General features: G+C 46.1%; 2 protein-coding genes across 3 annotated transcripts in view; one reads left to right on the forward strand and one right to left on the reverse strand.

Annotated features, from left to right (window-relative positions):
- The window catches only part of jazf1b (JAZF zinc finger 1b), a gene marked incomplete at both ends in the record, with an annotated part of 32,199 nt that extends 19,887 nt beyond the window's left edge, over nucleotides 1-12,312 (forward strand). The window contains 4 exons of the mRNA XM_080541211.1: nucleotides 1,885-1,957; nucleotides 6,904-7,106; nucleotides 9,993-10,162; nucleotides 12,136-12,312. Coding sequence (XP_080397337.1) covers nucleotides 1,885-1,957; nucleotides 6,904-7,106; nucleotides 9,993-10,162; nucleotides 12,136-12,312 — 623 coding nt within the window. The remainder of the gene's footprint in view (nucleotides 1-1,884; nucleotides 1,958-6,903; nucleotides 7,107-9,992; nucleotides 10,163-12,135) is intronic.
- A 4,042-nt stretch (nucleotides 12,313-16,354) lies between these two features.
- The window catches only part of tax1bp1b (Tax1 (human T-cell leukemia virus type I) binding protein 1b), a 39,347-nt gene continuing 34,706 nt past the window's right edge, over nucleotides 16,355-20,995 (reverse strand). For both annotated transcript variants that reach the window (XM_080540426.1, XM_080540425.1), the window contains exons 17-18: nucleotides 18,076-18,158; nucleotides 16,355-17,508 (exon numbers count right to left, since the gene is read on the reverse strand). In XM_080540426.1, the coding sequence (XP_080396552.1) occupies nucleotides 17,307-17,508; nucleotides 18,076-18,158 (285 nt within the window). In that variant the 3' untranslated portion in view covers nucleotides 16,355-17,306. The remainder of the gene's footprint in view (nucleotides 17,509-18,075; nucleotides 18,159-20,995) is intronic.

Consider the following 20,995-nt stretch of genomic DNA (forward strand, 5'->3'; position numbering starts at 1 on the left):
CCCCGGCGGAGGGGAGAGGCCTGGCGGTGGGGAGACCCCCGGCGGAGGGGGGAGTCATTAGAGGTGAGGCGGCAGGGCAGAGCGCTCCTCCTGGCCTTTTAACGGGGGAGATAATCTCCTGTGAGTGGCGCGTCTGTGAGCCATTAGCCCAGCAGGGCTGCATGACGTGTGTGTGTGGGGGGGTGGGGGAGTGGGGGGGGGTGAAGGTGTGTGTTTTGTGTGTGCGTGCGTCTGTCTATCTGTGTCTGTGTGTCCGTCCGTCCGTGGGGAACCAAAGACGATGCCAGGATATGGGGCTTTGTACACACCCCACACTGACCCCCTGTCCACTTCCACCAACCAGACCCCAGATGGGAAGATTAGCAGTTCTACGGCCACCCCCAACGCAAGGTTTTCTTTGGAAAGTAGTTTTTTTTCTGAGAGGTTACTGGATCATATCTAGTGTGAATCTGGGGCGCCTTGAGAGCGTGAGAGAGGTGCTTTGGCTTTTAGAATAATAAAGGCGATACGGTGGGTTTTTGCCACATGAAATGCGTCGCCTTCCCCTTTTCCATCAAACATCGAAAACACACAAGTACATCATATATCAAAGACCCTTGAACAGCACTCAACAAACATCATTATATATGACTATGCCTGTATATAACAAGACAAAAAGAAATGTCTTTATGTTAACACTCTCGCATCTCAGGGAGAGAGGGAGAGGGAGAGAGGGAGAGGGAGAGGGAGGGAGAGAGGGAGGGAGAGAGGGAGGGAGAGAGAGGGAGAGAGAGAGAGAGACTTGGGAGGGGTCCTGAAGGCCATATGGAGTTTCCTCCCCCAGGCGACTCTCCTGCCTGCTCTGTCTCTGTCGACCACAGGGGGGCAGCGCTGTCCCACCGCTCGCTGTGCCCCCCTAGGCCTTCCCAGGCAGACAGCTGGTGAGCGACACGCACAGTCGCACACGCAGTGGTGTTGTTGTTTTTCCGGGGCATCTCCCCAGCTCTGACATGCAGGGCGGGGGGGTAGGCTCTGACATGCAGGGCGGGGGGGTAGGCTCTGACATGCAGGGCGGGGGGGTAGGCTCTGACATGCAGGGCGGGGGGGTAGGCTCTGACATGCAGGGCGGGGGGGTAGGCTCTGACATGCAGGGCGGGGGGGTAGGCTCTGACATGCAGGGCGGGGGGTAGGCTCTGACATGCAGGGCGGGGGGGTAGGCTGCCTGGGTCTCACCCCGGGCCCACCTGGCTGTCGCAGGGCCGCATGGGCACAACACACACAGCGTGTCGAATGGGGTCTCATTGTGGAGGACTTCCAGCAGAGCTGGGCTCAGGGAGAGGACTGGCTTGTCTAGACAGGCGTGTGACATCATGTTGTGACCTACAGCAACCGATACAAGGCTACTGTTTCTGTCAAAGCAACTCCCAACACACTCACCACCACCTCTGCTGCTCCTGTGTGTGTTGTGTTGTGTGTGTGTGTGTGTGTGTGTGTGTGTGTGTGTGTGTGTGTATGTGTGTGTGTGCGTGTGTGTGCGTGTGTGTGTGTGTGTGTGAGCGTGCATGCATACGTGTGTGTGTGTGTGTGTGTGTGAGCGTGCATGCCTATGTGTGTGTGTGTCGTGTGTCTGTGTGTGAGCGTGCATGCATACGTGTGTGTGTGTGTGTGTGTGTGTGTGTGCTAGCCTGCGTCCTGTGTGTGTGAGCGTGCATGCATACGTGTGTTATGTGTGGTGTGTGTGTGCTAGCCTGCGTCCTGTGTGTGTGTGTGTGTGTGTGTGTGTGTGTGTGTGTGTGTGTGTGTGCGCGCGCGCGGTTGCTTGCGTCCTGTGTGTGTGTGTGTGTGTGTGCGGTTGCTTGCGTCCTGTGTGTGTGCTGTCATGTGACTGGTCTCTCTCTCTCTCAGACACGGACCCCCGTCTGCTGGAGAAGCAGGAGCAGCAGCAGCCCACCTACCTGGCCCTGAGCTACATCAACAGGTGAGCAGCTGGTCCTCTGGTCCGCTGGTCTTCTGGTCTTCTGGTCCTCTGGTCCGCTGGTCTTCTGGTCCTCTGGTCCTCTGGTCCTCTGGTCCTCTGGTCCTCTGGTCCTCTGGTCCTCTGGTCCGCTGGTCCTCTGGTCCTCTGGTCCTCTGGTCCTCTGGTCTTCTGGTCCTCTGGTCCTCTGGTCCTCTGTTCCTCTGGTCCTCTGGTCCTCTGGTCCTCTGGTCCGCTGGTCCTCTGGTCCTCTGGTCCTCTGGTCCTCTGGTCCGCTGGTCCTCTGGTCCTCTGGTCCTCTGGTCCTCTGGTCCTCTGGTCCTCTGGTCTAACTCTAACTCTGTCTGTCTGTCTTTGCTAACTCTGTCTGTCTGTCTTCACTAACTCTGTCTGTCTGTCTGTCTTCACTAACTCTGTCTGTCTGTCTGTCTGTCTTCACTAACTCTGTCTGTCTGTCTTCACTAACTCTGTCTGTCTGTCTGTCTTCACTAACTCTGTCTGTCTGTCTGTCTGTCTTCACTAACTCTGTCTGTCTGTCTGTCTGTCTGTCTTCACTAACTCTGTCTGTCTGTCTTCACTAACTCTGTCTGTCTGTCTGTCTTCACTAACTCTGTCTGTCTGTCTTCACTAACTCTGTCTGTCTGTCTTCACTAACTCTGTCTGTCTGTCTGTCTGTCTTCACTAACTCTGTCTGTCTGTCTGTCTTCACTAACTCTGTCTGTCTGTCTGTCTATCTTCACTAACTCTGTCTGTCTGTCTGTCTGTCTGTCTTCACTAACTCTGTCTGTCTGTCTGTCTTTACTAACTCTGTCTGTCTGTCTTCACTAACTCTGTCTGTCTGTCTTCACTAACTCTGTCTGTCTGTCTGTCTTCACTAACTCTGTCCGTCTGTCTTCACTAACTCTGTCTGTGTCTGTCTGTCTTTACTAACTCTGTCTGTCTGTCTTCACTAACTCTGTCTGTCTGTCTGTCTTCACTAACTCTGTCTGTCTGTCTGTTTATCTTCACTAACTCTGTCTGTCTGTCTGTCTGTCTATCTTCACTAACTGTCTGTCTGTCTTCACTAACTCTGTCTGTCTGTCTGTCTGTCTTCACTAACTCTGTCTGTCTGTCTGTCTGTCTTCACTAACTCTGTCTGTCTGTCTTCACTAACTCTGTCTGTCTGTCTGTCTGTCTTCACTAACTCTGTCTGTCTGTCTGTCTGTCTTCACTAACTCTGTCTGTCTGTCTGTCTGTCTTCACTAACTGTCTGTCTGTCTTCACTAACGGTCTGTCTGTCTGTCTGTCTTCACTAACTCTGTCTGTCTGTCTGTCTTTACTAACTCTGTCTGTCTGTCTTCACTAACTGTCTGTCTGTCTGTCTGTCTTCACTAACTCTGTCTGTCTGTCTGTCTGTCTATCTTCACTAACTCTGTCTGTCTGTCTGTCTGTCTGTCTTCACTAACTCTGTCTGTCTGTCTTCACTAACTCTGTCTGTCTGTCTGTCTGTCTTCACTAACTCTGTCTGTCTGTCTGTCTTCACTAACTCTGTCTGTCTGTCTGTCTTCACTAACTCTGTCTGTCTGTCTGTCTGTCTGTCTTCACTAACTGTCTGTCTGTCTTCACTAACTCTGTCTGTCTGTCTGTCTTCACTAACTCTGTCTGTCTGTCTGTCTTCACTAACTCTGTCTGTCTGTCTTCACTAACTCTGTCTGTCTGTCTGTCTGTCTTCACTAACTCTGTCTGTCTGTCTTCACTAACTCTGTCTGTCTGTCTGTCTTCACTAACTCTGTCTGTCTGTCTGTCTTCACTAACTCTGTCTGTCTGTCTGTCTTCACTAACTCTGTCTGTCTGTCTTCACTAACTCTGTCTGTCTGTCTGTCTGTCTTCACTAACTCTGTCTGTCTGTCTGTCTTCACTAACTCTGTCTGTCTGTCTGTCTGTCTTCACTAACTGTCTGTCTGTCTTCACTAACTCTGTCTGTCTGTCTGTCTTCACTAACTCTGTCTGTCTGTCTGTCTTCACTAACTCTGTCTGTCTGTCTGTTTGTCTGTCTTCACTAACTCTGTCTGTCTGTCTGTCTTCACTAACTCTGTCTGTCTGTCTGTCTGTCTTCACTAACTCTGTCTGTCTGTCTGTCTTCACTAACTCTGTCTGTCTGTCTGTCTGTCTGTCTGTTTGTCTGTTTGTCTATCTTCACTAACTGTCTGTCTGTCTTCACTAACTCTGTCTGTCTGTCTGTCTTCACTAACTCTGTCTGTCTGTCTGTCTGTCTTCACTAACTCTGTCTGTCTGTCTTCACTAACTCTGTCTGTCTGTCTGTCTTCACTAACTCTGTCTGTCTGTCTGTCTTCACTAACTGTCTGTCTGTCTGTCTGTCTTCACTAACTCTGTCTGTCTGTCTGTCTGTCTTCACTAACTCTGTCTGTCTGTCTGTCTGTCTTCACTAACTCTGTCTGTCTGTCTTCACTAACTCTGTCTGTCTGTCTGTCTTCACTAACTCTGTCTGTCTGTCTGTCTTCACTAACTCTGTCTGTCTGTCTGTCTGTCTTCACTAACTCTGTCTGTCTGTCTGTCTGTCTGTTTGTCTGTTTGTCTATCTTCACTAACTCTGTCTGTCTGTCTGTCTTCACTAACTCTGTCTGTCTGTCTGTCTTCACTAACTCTGTCTGTCTGTCTTCACTAACTCTGTCTGTCTGTCTGTCTGTCTTCACTAACTCTGTCTGTCTGTCTGTCTGTCTTCACTAACTCTGTCTGTCTGTCTGTCTGTCTGTCTTCACTAACTGTCTGTCTGTCTTCACTAACTCTGTCTGTCTGTCTGTCTTCACTAACTCTGTCTGTCTGTCTGTCTGTCTTCACTAACTCTGTCTTTCTGTCTGTCTGTCTTCACTAACTCTGTCTGTCTGTCTGTCTTCACTAACTCTGTCTGTCTGTCTGTCTTCACTAACTCTGTCTGTCTGTCTGTCTTCACTAACTCTGTCTGTCTGTCTGTCTGTCTGTTTGTCTGTTTGTCTATCTTCACTAACTGTCTGTCTGTCTTCACTAACTCTGTCTGTCTGTCTGTCTTCACTAACTCTGTCTGTCTGTCTGTCTGTCTTCACTAACTCTGTCTGTCTGTCTGTCTTCACTAACTCTGTCTGTCTGTCTGTCTTCACTAACTCTGTCTGTCTGTCTTCACTAACTCTGTCTGTCTGTCTGTCTTCACTAACTCTGTCTGTCTGTCTGTCTTCACTAACTGTCTGTCTGTCTGTCTGTCTTCACTAACTCTGTCTGTCTGTCTGTCTTCACTAACTCTGTCTGTCTGTCTGTCTTCACTAACTCTGTCTGTCTGTCTTCACTAACTCTGTCTGTCTGTCTGTCTTCACTAACTCTGTCTGTCTGTCTGTCTTCACTAACTCTGTCTGTCTGTCTGTCTGTCTTCACTAACTCTGTCTGTCTGTCTGTCTGTCTGTTTGTCTGTTTGTCTATCTTCACTAACTCTGTCTGTCTGTCTGTCTTCACTAACTCTGTCTGTCTGTCTGTCTTCACTAACTCTGTCTGTCTGTCTTCACTAACTCTGTCTGTCTGTCTGTCTGTCTTCACTAACTCTGTCTGTCTGTCTGTCTTCACTAACTCTGTCTGTCTGTCTTCACTAACTCTGTCTGTCTGTCTGTCTTCACTAACTCTGTCTGTCTGTCTGTCTGTCTTCACTAACTCTGTCTGTCTGTCTGTCTGTCTTCACTAACTCTGTCCAATAAAATGATAAATATCAGTGGGACTGCCCTAACCTTTCCATGTTTTGAAGTGAGTGGGCGTGGCCAACAACAAGGCCCATTACAGAGTCATAGAGAACACGATTAGGACAAAATGGTTAGAACATTGGTTTATTCATTTGAATGCATACTGTACTCAATGAGAACATGCTAAATGCTAAAGTAATCTCATTCAGTGGTTGTTGGCCCTGTGAATGTTTTTTACGTGTGGAAAAATCTGTGCTCAATCGTGATTAATTAACGTTAGCGCTTGGTAATTGCATTTTATACAGCCTTATATGGTCCCACATGAATAGACCCAAGATGACATTTCAATCTAATCCCAGCCCTCTTTGATATGGTGTTTGAATGGCGGTTTAAAAGGCTTTATGCGATGAGGCGAGGGTACGAGAGAGTTGCTGCCACTGTCCCTCTGTTACACGCACATCTTGATGTGGTTTCAGTTTAATCTGTTAATTCCACTTTTGCTTTAACAATGCCTGTGTGAACATTTCATTTTTATGACATACATTGACCAAAAGACTTTACTATCTAACATAAAGTTTGGTTCAGAGATACAGCGCTAGCCACTGTTTTACATGGGGAACGGATCCAATGAATGATTGATTCAAAGCATATGCCTGGCAGTCATTGAAGTGATGCAATTTGGCACAATCTGGAGTTCCGTTGTTCCAAAGAGAAAAGAGACACTGTCTTGTGACCTTCACAATTGATTAGATTAGATTAGATTCAACCTTTTTGGTTTCAACCCTGACCAGTGTCTCTGTCTGTCTGTCTGTCTGTCTGTCTGTCTGTCTGTCTGTCAACCCTGACCAGTGTCTCTGTCTGTCTGTCTGTTTGTCTGTCTGTCAACCCTGACCAGTGTCTCTCCTGTCTGTCTGTCTGTCTGTCAACCCTGACCAGTGTCTCTCCTGTCTGTCTGTCTGTCTGTCTGTCTGTCTGTCAACCCTGACCAGTGTCTCTCCTGTCTGTCTGTCTGTCTGTCTGTCAACCCTGACCAGTGTCTCTCCTGTCTGTCTGTCTGTCACCCCTGACTAGTGTCTCTCCTGTCTGTCTGTCTGTCTGTCAACCCTGACCAGTGTCTCTACCTGTCTGTCTGTCTGTCTGTCTGTCCTGACCTGTCTGTCTGTCTGTCCTGATCTGTCTGTCTGTCCTGACCTGTCTGTCCTGACCTGTCTGTCTGTCCTGACCTGTCTGTCTGTCCCACCATACTGACAGGTTCATGACGGAGGCGGCGCGGCGAGAGCACGAGACCCTGAAGAAGAAGCCGCCGCCCACCAAGCTGTCTCTGTCCCTGCCGGGGGGTCTGTCCCGCTCGGCCCCGCCCCCCCCTCGCCACCACGCCAGCAACGGCAACCTGACCCCGCCCGTCACCCCGCCCATCACCCCCTCCTCCTCCTTCCGCAGCAGCACCCCGACAGGTAGGTTACCACGGCGATGGTTCACCAAGCAGATGAGATAAGGCGTCACGAGACTTCAGTCTCACACATCGTTTTTGTTTCCTGCTCACTTTGGACGTTGGTTCAGTTAGTGACTGTGTTTACATGCACACCATAGTCCTGTATTAAGGTGTTTACATGCACACCATAGTCCTGTATTAAGCGGCATATGCTCAATATTCAGATTGGGTAAGAGTCATGTAAACACGTACCGAACCCGCCATATTCAGATTCGGCAATATTCAGATTAAGACCCCTGGCATACGCCTGTTAGAATCAGAATATTGTGACATGTAAACACCTTAAGCGGCATATGAACCTTTTCAGAATATTCAGTTACGTCTGTGCATGCTCGATTCTCCTCGAGCTTGCAACCCTGGGTTGTGTTGTTGCTAGGGACAGCTAGATACACTCCTGGGTTGTGTTGTTGCTAGGGACAGCTAGATACACTCGTTCGCCATTTCTTCTCGCTCTTGTCTTCCAATGTTGAGGACAAAGTGGATCAGCAGGAGTGTTGTAGTTAAATTGGGGTTCAAAAGCGCAAGTAGGAGAACACAATAACGGAGGACTTTGTTAGAAACAAGCATTATAGCTTAGCTGTGGGTTAACACCCGCTCAACCACCACAACCAAGCTACCAACACGAACGTTACTATAGTAACAAGCTACCAACACTAACGTTACTATAGTAACAACTAGTGTCCCGCCGAACCACGGGAATATGCCAATCAACTGAATACTCCAGTTGCTACAGCGCATGTAAACACCTTATTCGGAATATTGCAATAACCCGAATATTGACCTTAATTGAAATGTTGGTGTGCATGTAAACGCAGTCAGTGTCTCTGAGTTTCTCATTGGCCCAAGCCAGCACCTCCCTGGCCAATACAGTGTTGTGTAAACCCGAGATAGGCATGAGTGTGTTTCATTAAGACAGAATGTTTCCATCCCCGTGTTGTTGTTGTGTAATAACAGCCCTGGAGGAGCAGAGAGGGTAAGCTCTCACGGTCCAGGGATATACATGTACATCATATGGGAATAGTTACATCATCACATGACAGATCTTATTTCTAGGCTTTTCCCCCCATCTGAAGATGCCCAGTAGTGCTGTTCTTCACCCTTGTTCCATGTGTGTGTTTTCCCCCCGTGTCCCCAGATTGTTAGACATGTTGGGTTTCCCTGCTGTGTGCTTGTATTCTGTTCTGGTTCTCGTGGTTTGGGATCCAAATCTAGCTGTCGAACACTCTGAAATGTCTCATTTACTTGAGCGCATTAACCCTAGGACCTTGTGAAACTACTAAAATACTATTGCAAAAAAGACTTTCCCACCAAACTGCATTTTTCAGTCTTTCCACAAACGTAGTGGGCTTAAGTCACAACAAGGCAAATGCAGAATGTGGGAACGCTACCCGGGAACACATGTGGAGAGTTTGGGTCTGAAACGGCACACACACGCCAAAAGCCCTGCGGCTAGGGGTGCCAGGCGGAGCAGGAGTTCTGTTCTGTCATGGTTCTGTCAGGGTTCTGTCAGGGTTCTGTCATGGTTCTGTCAGGAGTTCTGTCAGGGTTCTGTCATGGTTCTGTCAGGGTTCTGTCAGGGTTCTGTCATGGTTCTGTCAGGGTTCTGTCATGGTTCTGTCAGGCTTCTGTCATGGTTCTGTCATGGTTCTGTCAGGAGTTCTGTCAGGGTTCTGTCAGGGTTCTGTCAGGGTTCTGTCAGGGTTCTGTCATGGTTCTGTCAGGAGTTCTGTCAGGGTTCTGTCAGACTTCTGTCATGGTTCTGTCATGGTTCTGTCAGGAGTTCTGTCAGGGTTCTGTCAGGCTTCTGTCAGGGTTCTGTCATGGTTCTGTCAGGGTTCTGTCAGGGTTCTGTCAGGGTTCTGTCAGGGTTCTGTCATGGTTCTGTCAGGAGTTCTGTCAGGGTTCTGTCAGGCTTCTGTCAGGGTTCTGTCAGGGTTCTGTCAGGAGTTCTGTCATGGTTCTGTCAGGGTTCTGTCAGGAGTTCTGTCATGGTTCTGTCATGGTTCTGTCATGGTTCTGTCATGGTTCTGTCAGGGTTCTGTCATGGTTCTGTCATGGTTCTGTCATGGTTCTGTCAGGAGTTCTGTCATGGTTCTGTCAGGGTTCTGTCAGGAGTTCTGTCATGGTTCTGTCATGGTTCTGTCATGGTTCTGTCATGGTTCTGTCAGGGTTCTGTCATGGTTCTGTCATGGTTCTGTCAGGAGTTCTGTCAGGGTTCTGTCAGGAGTTCTGTCAGGTTTCTGTTAGGGTTCTGTCAGGGTTCTGTCATGGTTCTGTCATGGTTCTGTCAGGGTTCTGTCAGGAGTTCTGTCAGGGTTCTGTCATGGTTCTGTCATGGTTCTGTCATGGTTCTGTCATGGTTCTGTCATGGTTCTGTCAGGGTTCTGTCAGGAGTTCTGTCATGGTTCTTTCAGGAGTTCTGTCATGGTTCTGTCAGGAGTTCTGTCATGGTTCAGTCATGGTTCTGTCAGGAGTTCTGTCATGGTTCTGTCATGGTTCTGTCATGGTTCTCTCATGGTTTTGTCATGGTTCTGTCATGGTTCAGTCATGGTTCTGTCAGGAGTTCTGTCATGGTTCTGTCAGGAGTTCTGTCATGGTTCTGTCAGGAGTTCAGTCATGGTTCTGTCAGGAGTTCTGTCATGGTTCTGTCATGGTTCTGTCATGGTTCTGTGGTGACTTAACCTGGCCAGGCCTCCCTAGCCCCAGGGCTTTTGGCCTGATGATGTGTGCCGTTCCAGACCCAAACTCTCAGCACAGTGACGGGACTGTTAAGAGCTGTAAACACACTATGTACTAAAGTCCACGTTGTCTCTAGGAGTCTGACAGTTCTGTGTCTCGTATGTTTCAGGTAGCGAGTACGACGACGATGAGGTGGACTACGAGGAGTCGGACAGCGACGAGTCCTGGACCACAGAGAGCGCCATCAGCTCTGAGTCCATCCTCAGCTCCATGTGCATGAACGGAGGGGAGGAGAAGCCCTTCGCCTGCCCCGTCCCTGGCTGCAAGAAGAGATACAAGGTGCGTGGCCTGGGGTGGTCCAGTGGTCTAGCACCGTGGCCTGGGGTGGTCCAGTGGTCTAGCACCATGGCCTGGGGTGGTCCAGTGGTCTAGCACCATGGCCTGGGGTGGTCCAGTGGTCTAGCACCATGGCCTGGGGTGGTCCAGTGGTCTAGCACCATGGCCTGGGGTGGTCCAGTGGTCTAGCACCATGGCCTGGGGTGGTCCAGTGGTCTAGCACCATGGCCTGGGGTGGTCCAGTGGTCTAGCACCATGGCCTGGGGTGGTCCCGTGGTCTAGCACCATGGCCTGGGGTGGTCCAGTGGTCTAGCACCATGGCCTGGGGTGGTCTAGCACCATGGCCTGGGGTGGTCCAGTGGTCTAGCACCATGGCCTGGGGTGGTCCAGTGGTCCAGCACCATGGCCTGGGTTGGTCCAGTGGTCTAGTACCATGGCCTGGGTTGGTCCAGTGGTCTAGTACCATGGCCTGGGTTGGTCCAGTGGTCTAGACTAAGTACCATGGCCTGGGGTGGTCCAGTGGTCTAGCACCATGGCCTGGGTTGGTCCAGTGGTCTAGCACCATGGCCTGGGGTGGTCCAGTGGTCTAGCACCGCTAGTCTGTCCTCACTGTATCTGTCCAATAAAATGAAAAATATGAGTGGGACTGCCCCACTCAGAAAAAAATACTTTTTACTACAGAAAAAAAAAAGAGCTACAAGGTGTGTCTCCAAACTCACAGCTTCTAATCACACGCTTAGCTTAGCTTAGCTAGATAGATACACTGAACACAAATATAAACACAACACAGCTCCAATTTTTCACTTTTTCTATGCACACAAAAGGCCCTATTTCTCTCAAATTTTGTTCACACATTTAAAAAAAAAAAAAAATTGTTAGTGAGCACTTCTCCTTTGCCGAGATAATCCATCTAATCCATCCACCTGACAGGTGTGTCATATCCAGATGCTGATTAGACAGCATGATTATTGCACAGGTGTGCCTTAGGCTGGTCACAATAGAAGGGCACTCTAAAATGGGCAGTTTTATCACACAGCACAATGCCACAGATGTATTTTTTTTGAGGGAGCGTGCAAATGGCATGCTGACTACAAGAATGCCTGTGAATTGAATGTTCATTTCTCTACCATAAGCCGTCTCCAAATTCGTTTCCGGGAATTTGGCGGCACATCCAACTGGCCTCACAACCGCAGACCACGTGTCACCACGCCACCCAGGACCTCCATGCTGTCTAATCAGCATCTTGATACGCCACACCTGTCAAGTGGATGGATTATCTCGGCAAAGGAGAGGTGCTCACTAAGATTGAAACAGATTTGTGGAAAAAAATAGGGCCTTTTGTGTACATCGAAAAAGTCTTAGATCTTTCAACTCGTGAAAAATTGGAGCAAAAACAAAAAGTGTTGTGTTTCTATGTTCTACTGACAACTAGCCCCTGCTCATCAGATACACACTCCAAACGAACACCATAGCTAAAGGAAACAGACATGTTCATTTGGTTCTAGCAACCCAGAGCTCTGGTGTGGTCACACACTGGTGCCCATAGAACAGTTAACAGTGAAGACGGATGTGAAATACCGCCATCGATTTCCTGCTTGTCGAGAACGGAAAAATAGGGTGTTCGTCAAACATTGCCAGCATGTCAACATCTTTAAATGCATACATAGCAGTCCACTTCAATGACTTTGCGACTTTTTTACTGGATTTTCCATTCACATCTGGGCCGTGTGGCCAGGATAAATGATGTGCAGCTTGAGAAAATTGCATCGCTGACGTGAGTGACAGGGTTACGGTGATGACACACTGTGTAGCAGCAGGCAGCACCCGTCTATATCTGTACAACACTGAGTTCAGTTAGTAATCGCTGGAAGACATTTCCAGTACATAAATCCAATTATCGCTCGATCCCTGTCTTGCCCCCCTCCCTCTCCCCCTCCCCCTCCCCCCCCCTCCCCCTCCCCCCCCCCAACCTGCAGAATGTCAACGGGATCAAGTACCACGCCAAGAACGGCCACCGGACTCAGATCCGCGTGCGTAAACCCTTCAAGTGCCGGTGCGGGAAGAGCTACAAGACGTCTCAGGGCCTCCGCCACCACACCATCAACTTCCACCCGCCCGTGTCGGCTGACGTCATTCGCAAGATGCAGCAGTAGAACCCGGGGGGGTCGCCGTGCCAACCCCCCCGCCCCCCCCCCCACCATCACCAGCAGTGGCTGTGTCCCATTCCACCCCTTTCCACACACACACACACACACACTCACACTCTCTCCTTCTTTTCTCTACTCTTGATTGCATGCTTTTAAAAAAAAAATCCTGGTTTGTATTATTCTGTTTGTATTATTCTGTTTGTATTATTCTTTCTCCCTTTGTGGAATGTCGTATCTTTGTAGAGTTTCCGAGTTTTGTACTTTTGCACATTTAAGCTATCGTATGTCTGATGACCTTCTGACACATGGTGCTTCGTGTTAACACGATGATGGCGACTGAGAGAGAGCCTAGGTCCATGTCAGCTACCAGTCTGAGAGAGAGCCTAGGTCCATGTCAGCTACCAGTCTGAGAGAGAGTCTAGGTCCAGGTCAGCTACCAGTCTGAGAGAGAGCCTACCCAGTAAACAAAGAGTCCAAAAGACGTCCTCAGGGAAGCCGGAATGTAGGTTCAGATGACGTCTTTCTAGGACGTCCAGATGACGTCTTATGGACTATAGAATCGTCTTCTGTAGTCCATAAGACGTCCTAAAGACGTCATCTGAACCTACATTCCGGCTTCCCTGAGGACGTCTTTTGGACTCTTTGTTTACTGGGTAGGTCAAGGTCAGCTACCAGTCTGAGAGAGAGCCTAGGTCAAGGTGGCAGCTTCAATCCCACGCTGGCCTTCTGCTGGTCTTCTGGTGTTCACGTGGTGTGAGTCTGAGACAGGAAACAGGACACAGGAGGAACGGTGGGATTTCTTCACAGAAAAGCAAAATGTCACCACCACACCTCGTTCCAACCACGCGTCTCAACCGAGCCACTCTCTTTCCATCCAATGACAACGGCAAAGAATTTTGAATGTTTGTAATATAACATTAGCTAACCCAATGTATTGAACATAAAAAAAGATAGATAGATGTGACGTGTATATACATACTATATGGATGTGTAGACTCTCATAATCAGAGGTCAAAATGTAGGCTTTATTACCATTTCTATTTGGGGGGGGGGGGGAGGGGTCATATTTCAGTTCTGAAAGTATAAGATTCACTCATATTTGAGATCTTTCCCTTCCTCAGACTCCGAAGGTTCTTTGCGTTAGCACCAAAAGACGATCTCAGGTGATAGTTCGCCAGCATTTCAGCACCACAATCCTGCCCATGTGTTCAGATAGTAGTCAGTCAGCTGTTACCATTAAAGCGTGTTCTAACTCTGCAGCTGTTACGCTATTTCCTGGAATCTTGGAATTTTAGATGTCATTGTTCCCAGTATTCCAGAACCCCTCCTAAGGGAGCTGAGCAGTCCTCTCTCCTTCGCCATAGACGGGTGAAGGATTTAAGCACTTTGTAGTAAACCAGTTGCCTACAAAATTAGGATGTTTTTTTGTTTTTTTTTACAATATCTGTCTGCTACATCTTTGTGTTGGCTGTCACAGAGAGCAGTCAAAGGAACTTGACTCTGGGGGGGCTACAGGATTGTTCCAGGAGAACTTTGTTTTCACCAGACCTCCAGGGTTTACTGTTTGTTGTGAGATTATATAACTGGTTGCCTTGAATTGTAGACCACAGCATTCCAATCCAGTACATTGTATTAGCTTCATAGTGACACTTCCGAAATGACTAGCTTGACCTGCTAGAGTAGACGTTGTTTAAAAAGACAGCCTGTTCCTGTCTGTCTGGCCCCTGGTGTAGTCTTAGGAGACCCTGTGGGACCACCCCCCTTCTGCAGAACGAGGCCTAAACTAAACTTGCCATGTATTTTCTCGTAGCAGCAATGAGTACCTCCGTTAGGTGAGACCATACTGTTAATGAAGTGCATTAGTGACTCCTGCTTATGTGCCATATGGAGGTGATGTTTATTTGTGGCAACATTGGGCAAAAGGCAGGGTCTAAGAGTCCACCAGGATACAGAGAGCGAGGGCCGTCAACGGACCCACTGAAACATCATCAAAAGGCAGGGTCTAAGAGTCCACCAGGATACAGAGAGCGAGGGCCGTCAACGGACCCACTGAAACATCATCACTGCATGGAAGTCAATGTTGTTATGGAACTACAGTTTATATTTAGATGAACATTGTGACAGTATTATACTGCCATCGCAGAGGGAAGTATTTGATATATTGTGTATAGTGAATGTATTGTTATGTATCTGTGTAAGTTCATTAAATTATATTTTCGTATGTTTCTGAAGAACGTGGATCCTGTGTGTATAATGTAAACTGAGGATGTGCTTTCTTAAAAAAAGTATAATAAAGAAGCTGCTTCAGAAATGTAAACCTGATTACATTTGAAACATTAAAATTGCCTCTTGATGATTGCCTCAGACTCAAATATATATACATACAGTATATCTCAAAAGTGAGTACACCCTTTAGATTTTTGCAAATATTCTGTCATATCCTTTCAGGGGATAACACTATCTTAATGAAACGTTGATATAACTTAAAGTAGTCAGTGTGCTGCTTGAATAACAGTATAGATTTATTGTCCATTGAAAATTACTCAGTACACAGCTGTTAATGTCTAAACAGCTGGCAACAAAAGTGAGTACACCCCATAGTGAACATGTCTAAATTGTGCCCAAAGTGTCAATATTTTGTGTGACCACCATTGTTATCTAGCACTGCTTTAACCCTCCTGGGAATGGAATTCACCAGAGCTGCACAGGTTGCTTCTGGAATCTTCTTCCATGACGACATCACGGAGCCCACGGATGTTGGACACCTTGCACTCCTCCACCTTCCTCTTGAGGATGCCCCACATGTGCTCAATTGGGTTTAGGTCTGGAGACATACTTGGCCAGTCCATCACCTTAACCTTCAGCTTCTTCAACAAGGCCGTTGTCATCTTGGAGGTGTGTTTAGGGTCATTATCATGTTGGAAAACTGCCCTACGGCCCAGTTTCCGAAGAGAGGGGATCATGCTCTGCTGCAGGATGTCACAGTATATATTGGAATTCATGTGTCCCTCAATGAAATGCAGCTCCCCAGTGCCGGCAGCACTCATGCAGCCCCAGACCATGATGCTGCCACCACCATGCTTGACTGTAGGCAAAACACATTTGTCTTGGTACTCCTCACCAGGGTGCCACCACACGCCAGACACCATCTGACCCAAACAGGTTTATTTTGGTCTCATCAGACCACAGGACATGGTTCCAGTAACTCATGTTCTTGGATTAATTGTCTTCAGCAAACTGTTTGCGGGCTTTCTTATGCATCGGTTTCAGAAGAGGCTTCTGTCTGGGGCGACGGCCATACAAACCGATTTGATGCAGTGTGCGGCGTATGGTCTGGGCACTGACAGGCTGACATCCCACTTCTGCAACCTCTGCAGCAATGCTGGAAGCACTCGCACGTCTATTTTTGGAAACCAACCTCTGGATATGACGCTGAGCACGTGGACTCAACTTCTTTGGTCGACCCTGGCGAGGCCTGTTCCGAGTGGAACCTGTCCTGGAAAACCGCTGTATGATCTTAGCCACTGTGCTGCAACTCATTTTCAGGGTGTTGGCAATCTTCTTATAGCCAAGGCCATCTTTGTGAAGCGCAATAATCCTTTTTTTCAGCCGCTCAGAGAGTTCCTTGCCATGAGGTGCCATGTTGTCCAGCATTCAGAGAGAATTGTGCCCAAAACACCAAATTTAACAGCCCTGCTTATCATTTACACCTGAATCCTTGTAACACTAACGAGTCACATGACACCAGGGCGGGAAAACAACATCATTGGGCACAATTAGGACATGTTCACTATGGGGTGTACTCACTTTTGTTGCCAGCTGTTTAGACATTAACAGCTGTGTACTGGGTAATTTTCAAAGGACAATAAATCTATACTGTTATTCAAGCAGCATAAAGACTACTTTAAGTTATATCAAAGTTTCAGTAGGATAATGTTATCCCCTGAAAGGATATAACAGAATATTTGCAAAAATCTAAAGGGTGTACTCACTTTTTGATTATACTGTATGAATCAAAAGACCAGAGGATAATAGAACTATATTATAGTTCCAAACAGACTTTATTTATTAGATAGTTCAGATTGTTACATGGGACCCACACAAAGAAATCATAGGTTTCTATGATCAAGAAATAACTTAAAAACAAATAGTCAATAACAATGAGAGTAGTTGGTTTAACAGAAGCCTGGCATGCGTTTGAACCAGCAGAGACAGATGTGAGCTCTTCAGCCAGACACACAACTCAGTGAAGAGTTCAATAATCCTAAAACACAAAAATGAAACAAATCAACTGACAGGACAGATCTCTTACCATACACATAATTTGCAACGGCTTGCACCGTTGGCTTTAAAACATGATTCTAAAATAGATTATTTGATAATATATAATTGGGTGTTGATGTAAATCACAGAAGCAAATATTTCTCCCTGACTGGATTATAGTGCACCAAGGCTGCTTTCTAAAAATAATGAATACCTGCCTTCTACTATGAAGCTCAGGGGAAGAATGAATTACCTGACTTATACTATGAAGCTCAGGGGAAGCATTTAGTTGGAAGGGTTCAAATGTATGTTTGGTAAACGAAAGTGCGGCCACTTTCCCTGATTTGTTAAGTCTGGAGTCTGAGACTAGTCTGTCTAGAAACAGAGGTAAAGCTACAGAAACAGTCTTTAAAATAACCTTTGAATACCAAATCAAGGAGACTCGTCACGGTAACGAACCTGTCAAAGACATTGTGATGAACACACAGATAGCCCTGGGACATACACGACAATGAGAGTACATTTGTATTGTTTTTTTGTTTTTTTTAGTATCACACCACCTCAGTGAAAATCCTTTCCCTAAGTAAAAGACACGAATCAAAAGTTAACAGTCCTAAAAGTGGATATTCACACTGTGTCATGCAGGGGGGGGGGGGGGTGTGTGCAAGGTGATTTAATTCAGTGGTGATTTAGAAACTAGATCGGCGTCGGCCGCTGTGCTCCGTGTTCCGAGGCATCTAGTCGAAGTTGAGCACGTTGGCGTCGAAGTGGGTCAGCACGTGGTTCTCAAAGATCTTCTGGTCGCAGTCCAGGGGGAACTGCTCGCTGCACATGGGGCACACCTTCCAGTGGCTCTCCACGTGCTCCTCGAACTTACTCTGGTCGTAGTTGGGGGGGAAGATCACCTCGCACAGCGGACAGCGCTTATGGATCTCCATGCTGCATAGAGGGAGGGGGAGACAGAAAGAAAGAAAGAGAGAGGGAGGGAGGGAGGGAGAGAGGGAGGGAGGAAGGGAGAGAGGGAGGGAGAAAAGAGAAAGATGAAGGGAGAAAAGAGAGAAAGATGAAGGGAGAAAGGAGGGAGAGAAAGCTTGTGTTAATGAGCCGCCAAGTGATGATGTTGGCAAGCCAGGAGAGCAGACACACACACACACACACACACACACACACACAGCTCATAAAGAGCATCTGTCTGGGAGGCTGCGTGGGTGGGCCACCTTGGGGGGGTGGGTGCTGCAGGGTGAGATTCATTTAAATGAGTTTTGGAAAGCAGCTCAGTCCACTGCAAAAAAGTCAGCTCTCAAAAACAAGAAAAACAATAAAATGGGGGGGGGGGGGGGGGGAAATATGACTTAAAATAAGCAAAAACAAGGACATTTCACTTACCTAAGATCTTTTAAAACAAGTAAACAAAATATATTTTGAAACTAGTGCAGTCAGACAAAAAACAAGCATACAGTATATCGTCTTGATTTAAGATATGGAGCTTGTATGAGCTTGGTTTACCTAGACTCGAAGCAGAAGGGGGTCTGTCCGTGGTCCGAGAACGGGCTGTGTGGCTCGGGGGCCGCAGGCTCGTTGGCGTTGCCCTATAGAGGCAGGAAACACCAGCGTCAGACACCATCAAATACGCAAAGAAAGTGACCTGGGGTGGTTCAGTGGTCTAGCACCGCGGTCTACAGTGCACACATGTGCCCATGTCGGCATGGGTTTGAATCCGGCCCATGCCCTGCTGACATGCCCTCAAAACAAAATATACGGAAAGAAAACTTTTTTTTTTGTCTTGATTCATTATTCTATTCAACCGATTCATATGAGCGTATACTGTAGCAACTGTCACTACTCTCATAATAATAATAATACTATCTGGGGTTTTATATAATAATAATAATACTATCTGGGGTTTTATATAATAATAATAATACTATCTGGGGTTTTATATAATAATAATAATACTATCTGGGGTTTCATATAATAATAATAATAATACTATCTGGGGTTTTATATAATAATAATAATAATAATACTATCTGGGGTTTCATATAATAATAATAATAATACTATCTGGGGTTTTATATAATAATAATAATAATACTATCTGGGGTTTCATATAATAATAATAATAATAATACTATCTGGGGTTTCATATAATAATAATAATAATACTATCTGGGGTTTTATATAATAATAATAATACTATCTGGGGTTTTATATAATAATAATAATAATACTATCTGGGGTTTCATATAATAATAATAATACTATCTGGGGTTTTATATAATAATAATAATACTATCTGGGGTTTCATATAATAATAATAATAATAATACTATCTGGGGTTTCATATAATAATAATAATAATACTATCTGGGGTTTTATATAATAATAATAATACTATCTGGGGTTTTATATAATAATAATAATAATACTATCTGGGGTTTCATATAATAATAATAATACTATCTGGGGTTTCATATAATAATAATAATACTATCTGGGGTTTCATATTATAATAATAATAATAATAATAATACTATCTGGGGTTTTATATAATAATAATAATAATACTATCTGGGGTTTCATATAATAATAATAATACTATCTGGGGTTTCATATAATAATAATAATACTATCTGGGGTTTCATATAATAATAATAATACTATCTGGGGTATAGGTATAGCACCTTTCACAGAAACCCAAGGACGCTTTACACATTTGACAGAAAAACTGTAAAGACAGACAAAAGATAAAACACAGAGACAGCGACAAAACAAAAACTAGAGGCCAAAGCCAGTCGTCCTTAGTGAACAGGTGGGTTTTGAGGGGCTGATAGCATTTAAGCTATCTGAAGCTGAGCACTGAAGCTCAGCTTCTACCCCAGGGCCATTCAGGCCCTGAACACAGCAAAGACCTAGGTTCTAGGCCCTGGACAATCTAGACAATTCGATGGCAGCTACTAGATAAGATTGTAATCAAGTGCAATACTGAAACACAACTGTGAACATTTCAAACCTGCAAACTGCGACACTAATGCAATAATACTATGTGCAATATGACAACCCTCGGGTACATAAGGTTCAGAGATAGGAAATGTTAGGATATTTATAGCATAGCATAGAGTACAGCAGTGTTTTATTTGTATAGTATAGTATAGTGGATAGTGTATATAGCCTTTATTTATGTAAACCAGCTCTTTTCCCTTCTTGTTTTTAGTATTTTTTTCCTAGCACCAGGGGAGCTCCCCCTCCCAAATTTCGTTGTATGGTACCTGTACTATATCAATGACAATAAAGACCATTCATTCATTCATTCATTCATTCATTCATTCATTCATTTAGGATATACCCCCAAACCCCACTGAATCAAGACAACATGGGCTCCAAATTCGCTGAACATAAAACGACCGCTGTGTTTGCGCAGGGCTTTTGAGTCAACTCTTTGAGTCACTTTGATCCCGAAGGAGCTACTGGGGTCTTTTAAAATCGCAGCCGCTCTTTGTCATTACACACACCACAACAACAACAACAACAACAACAACAACAACAACACAGCATGACTTTTGGGTCAGTGTGTGTGTGTGTATGTGTGTGTACAAAAGAAGAGATTTAGTGAGGCTGCATTCTCATTTTTATGCACCCAGATTGTGGAATGCACTGCCAGTTTACATTAGGGATGCAACCTCAGCACATATGTTCAAGTCAAGACTAAGGGCCAATCCCAATTCACCCCTACGGCTTCGTTTTGCGCGTTCACGTTTAGGTTGGGTGTCCCAATTCATATTTCATCGAGGGCTAGGGGGAAGGGGGAGGGCTATCCACAGCTTCGCTTGGAGCGTGTTCACGACCAGACTACCTTCGGAGCCATAGCCCTACCTCCCACCATGCATTGCAAATCATCTATAGCAATCTTATTTCGCTCTCCAATGCGGAAGACAGCCACAAATGTCATTTACTTTTTCTGTAATTACTTATTAATAAAGATTAGAAAAATTATGATAACCATCTTATTATCTTAGTTTAATGTAATTTCAATGCATTATAGACCTTTTCTTTATAACAAGCATAACAAAAAAATCGCTGTCTAACCTTACAGGTTGATTTGTGGATAACAGTCACGCATATGACATATTTCCATGTCTGATGGCATATGTGTCATATTTAATGAAATTTCAATGCATTATAGACCTTTTCTTTACAACAAGCATAACACAGGCCAGCGCACAGGGAATTTCCGACATGCATGAAAGGGAGCAACACGGGTATCTACCGGCATTTGGCTCATGTGTGAACGGCGAAAATGCAGAGCACAGCCTTCCCATAGAAGGCCTGGCCCGGAGCGAGATGTACAATCCTGTTCATTTAGAAATGAGTTATTACCTGTGGCGTTTGACAGCGGATGATGGTAGACATACTTAATGTTAAGTTC

The sequence above is a fragment of the Nansenia antarctica genome, assembly GCF_963989245.1.
Source record: "Nansenia antarctica genome assembly, chromosome: 10".
Classification (NCBI taxonomy): Eukaryota; Metazoa; Chordata; class Actinopteri; order Argentiniformes; family Microstomatidae; genus Nansenia; species Nansenia antarctica.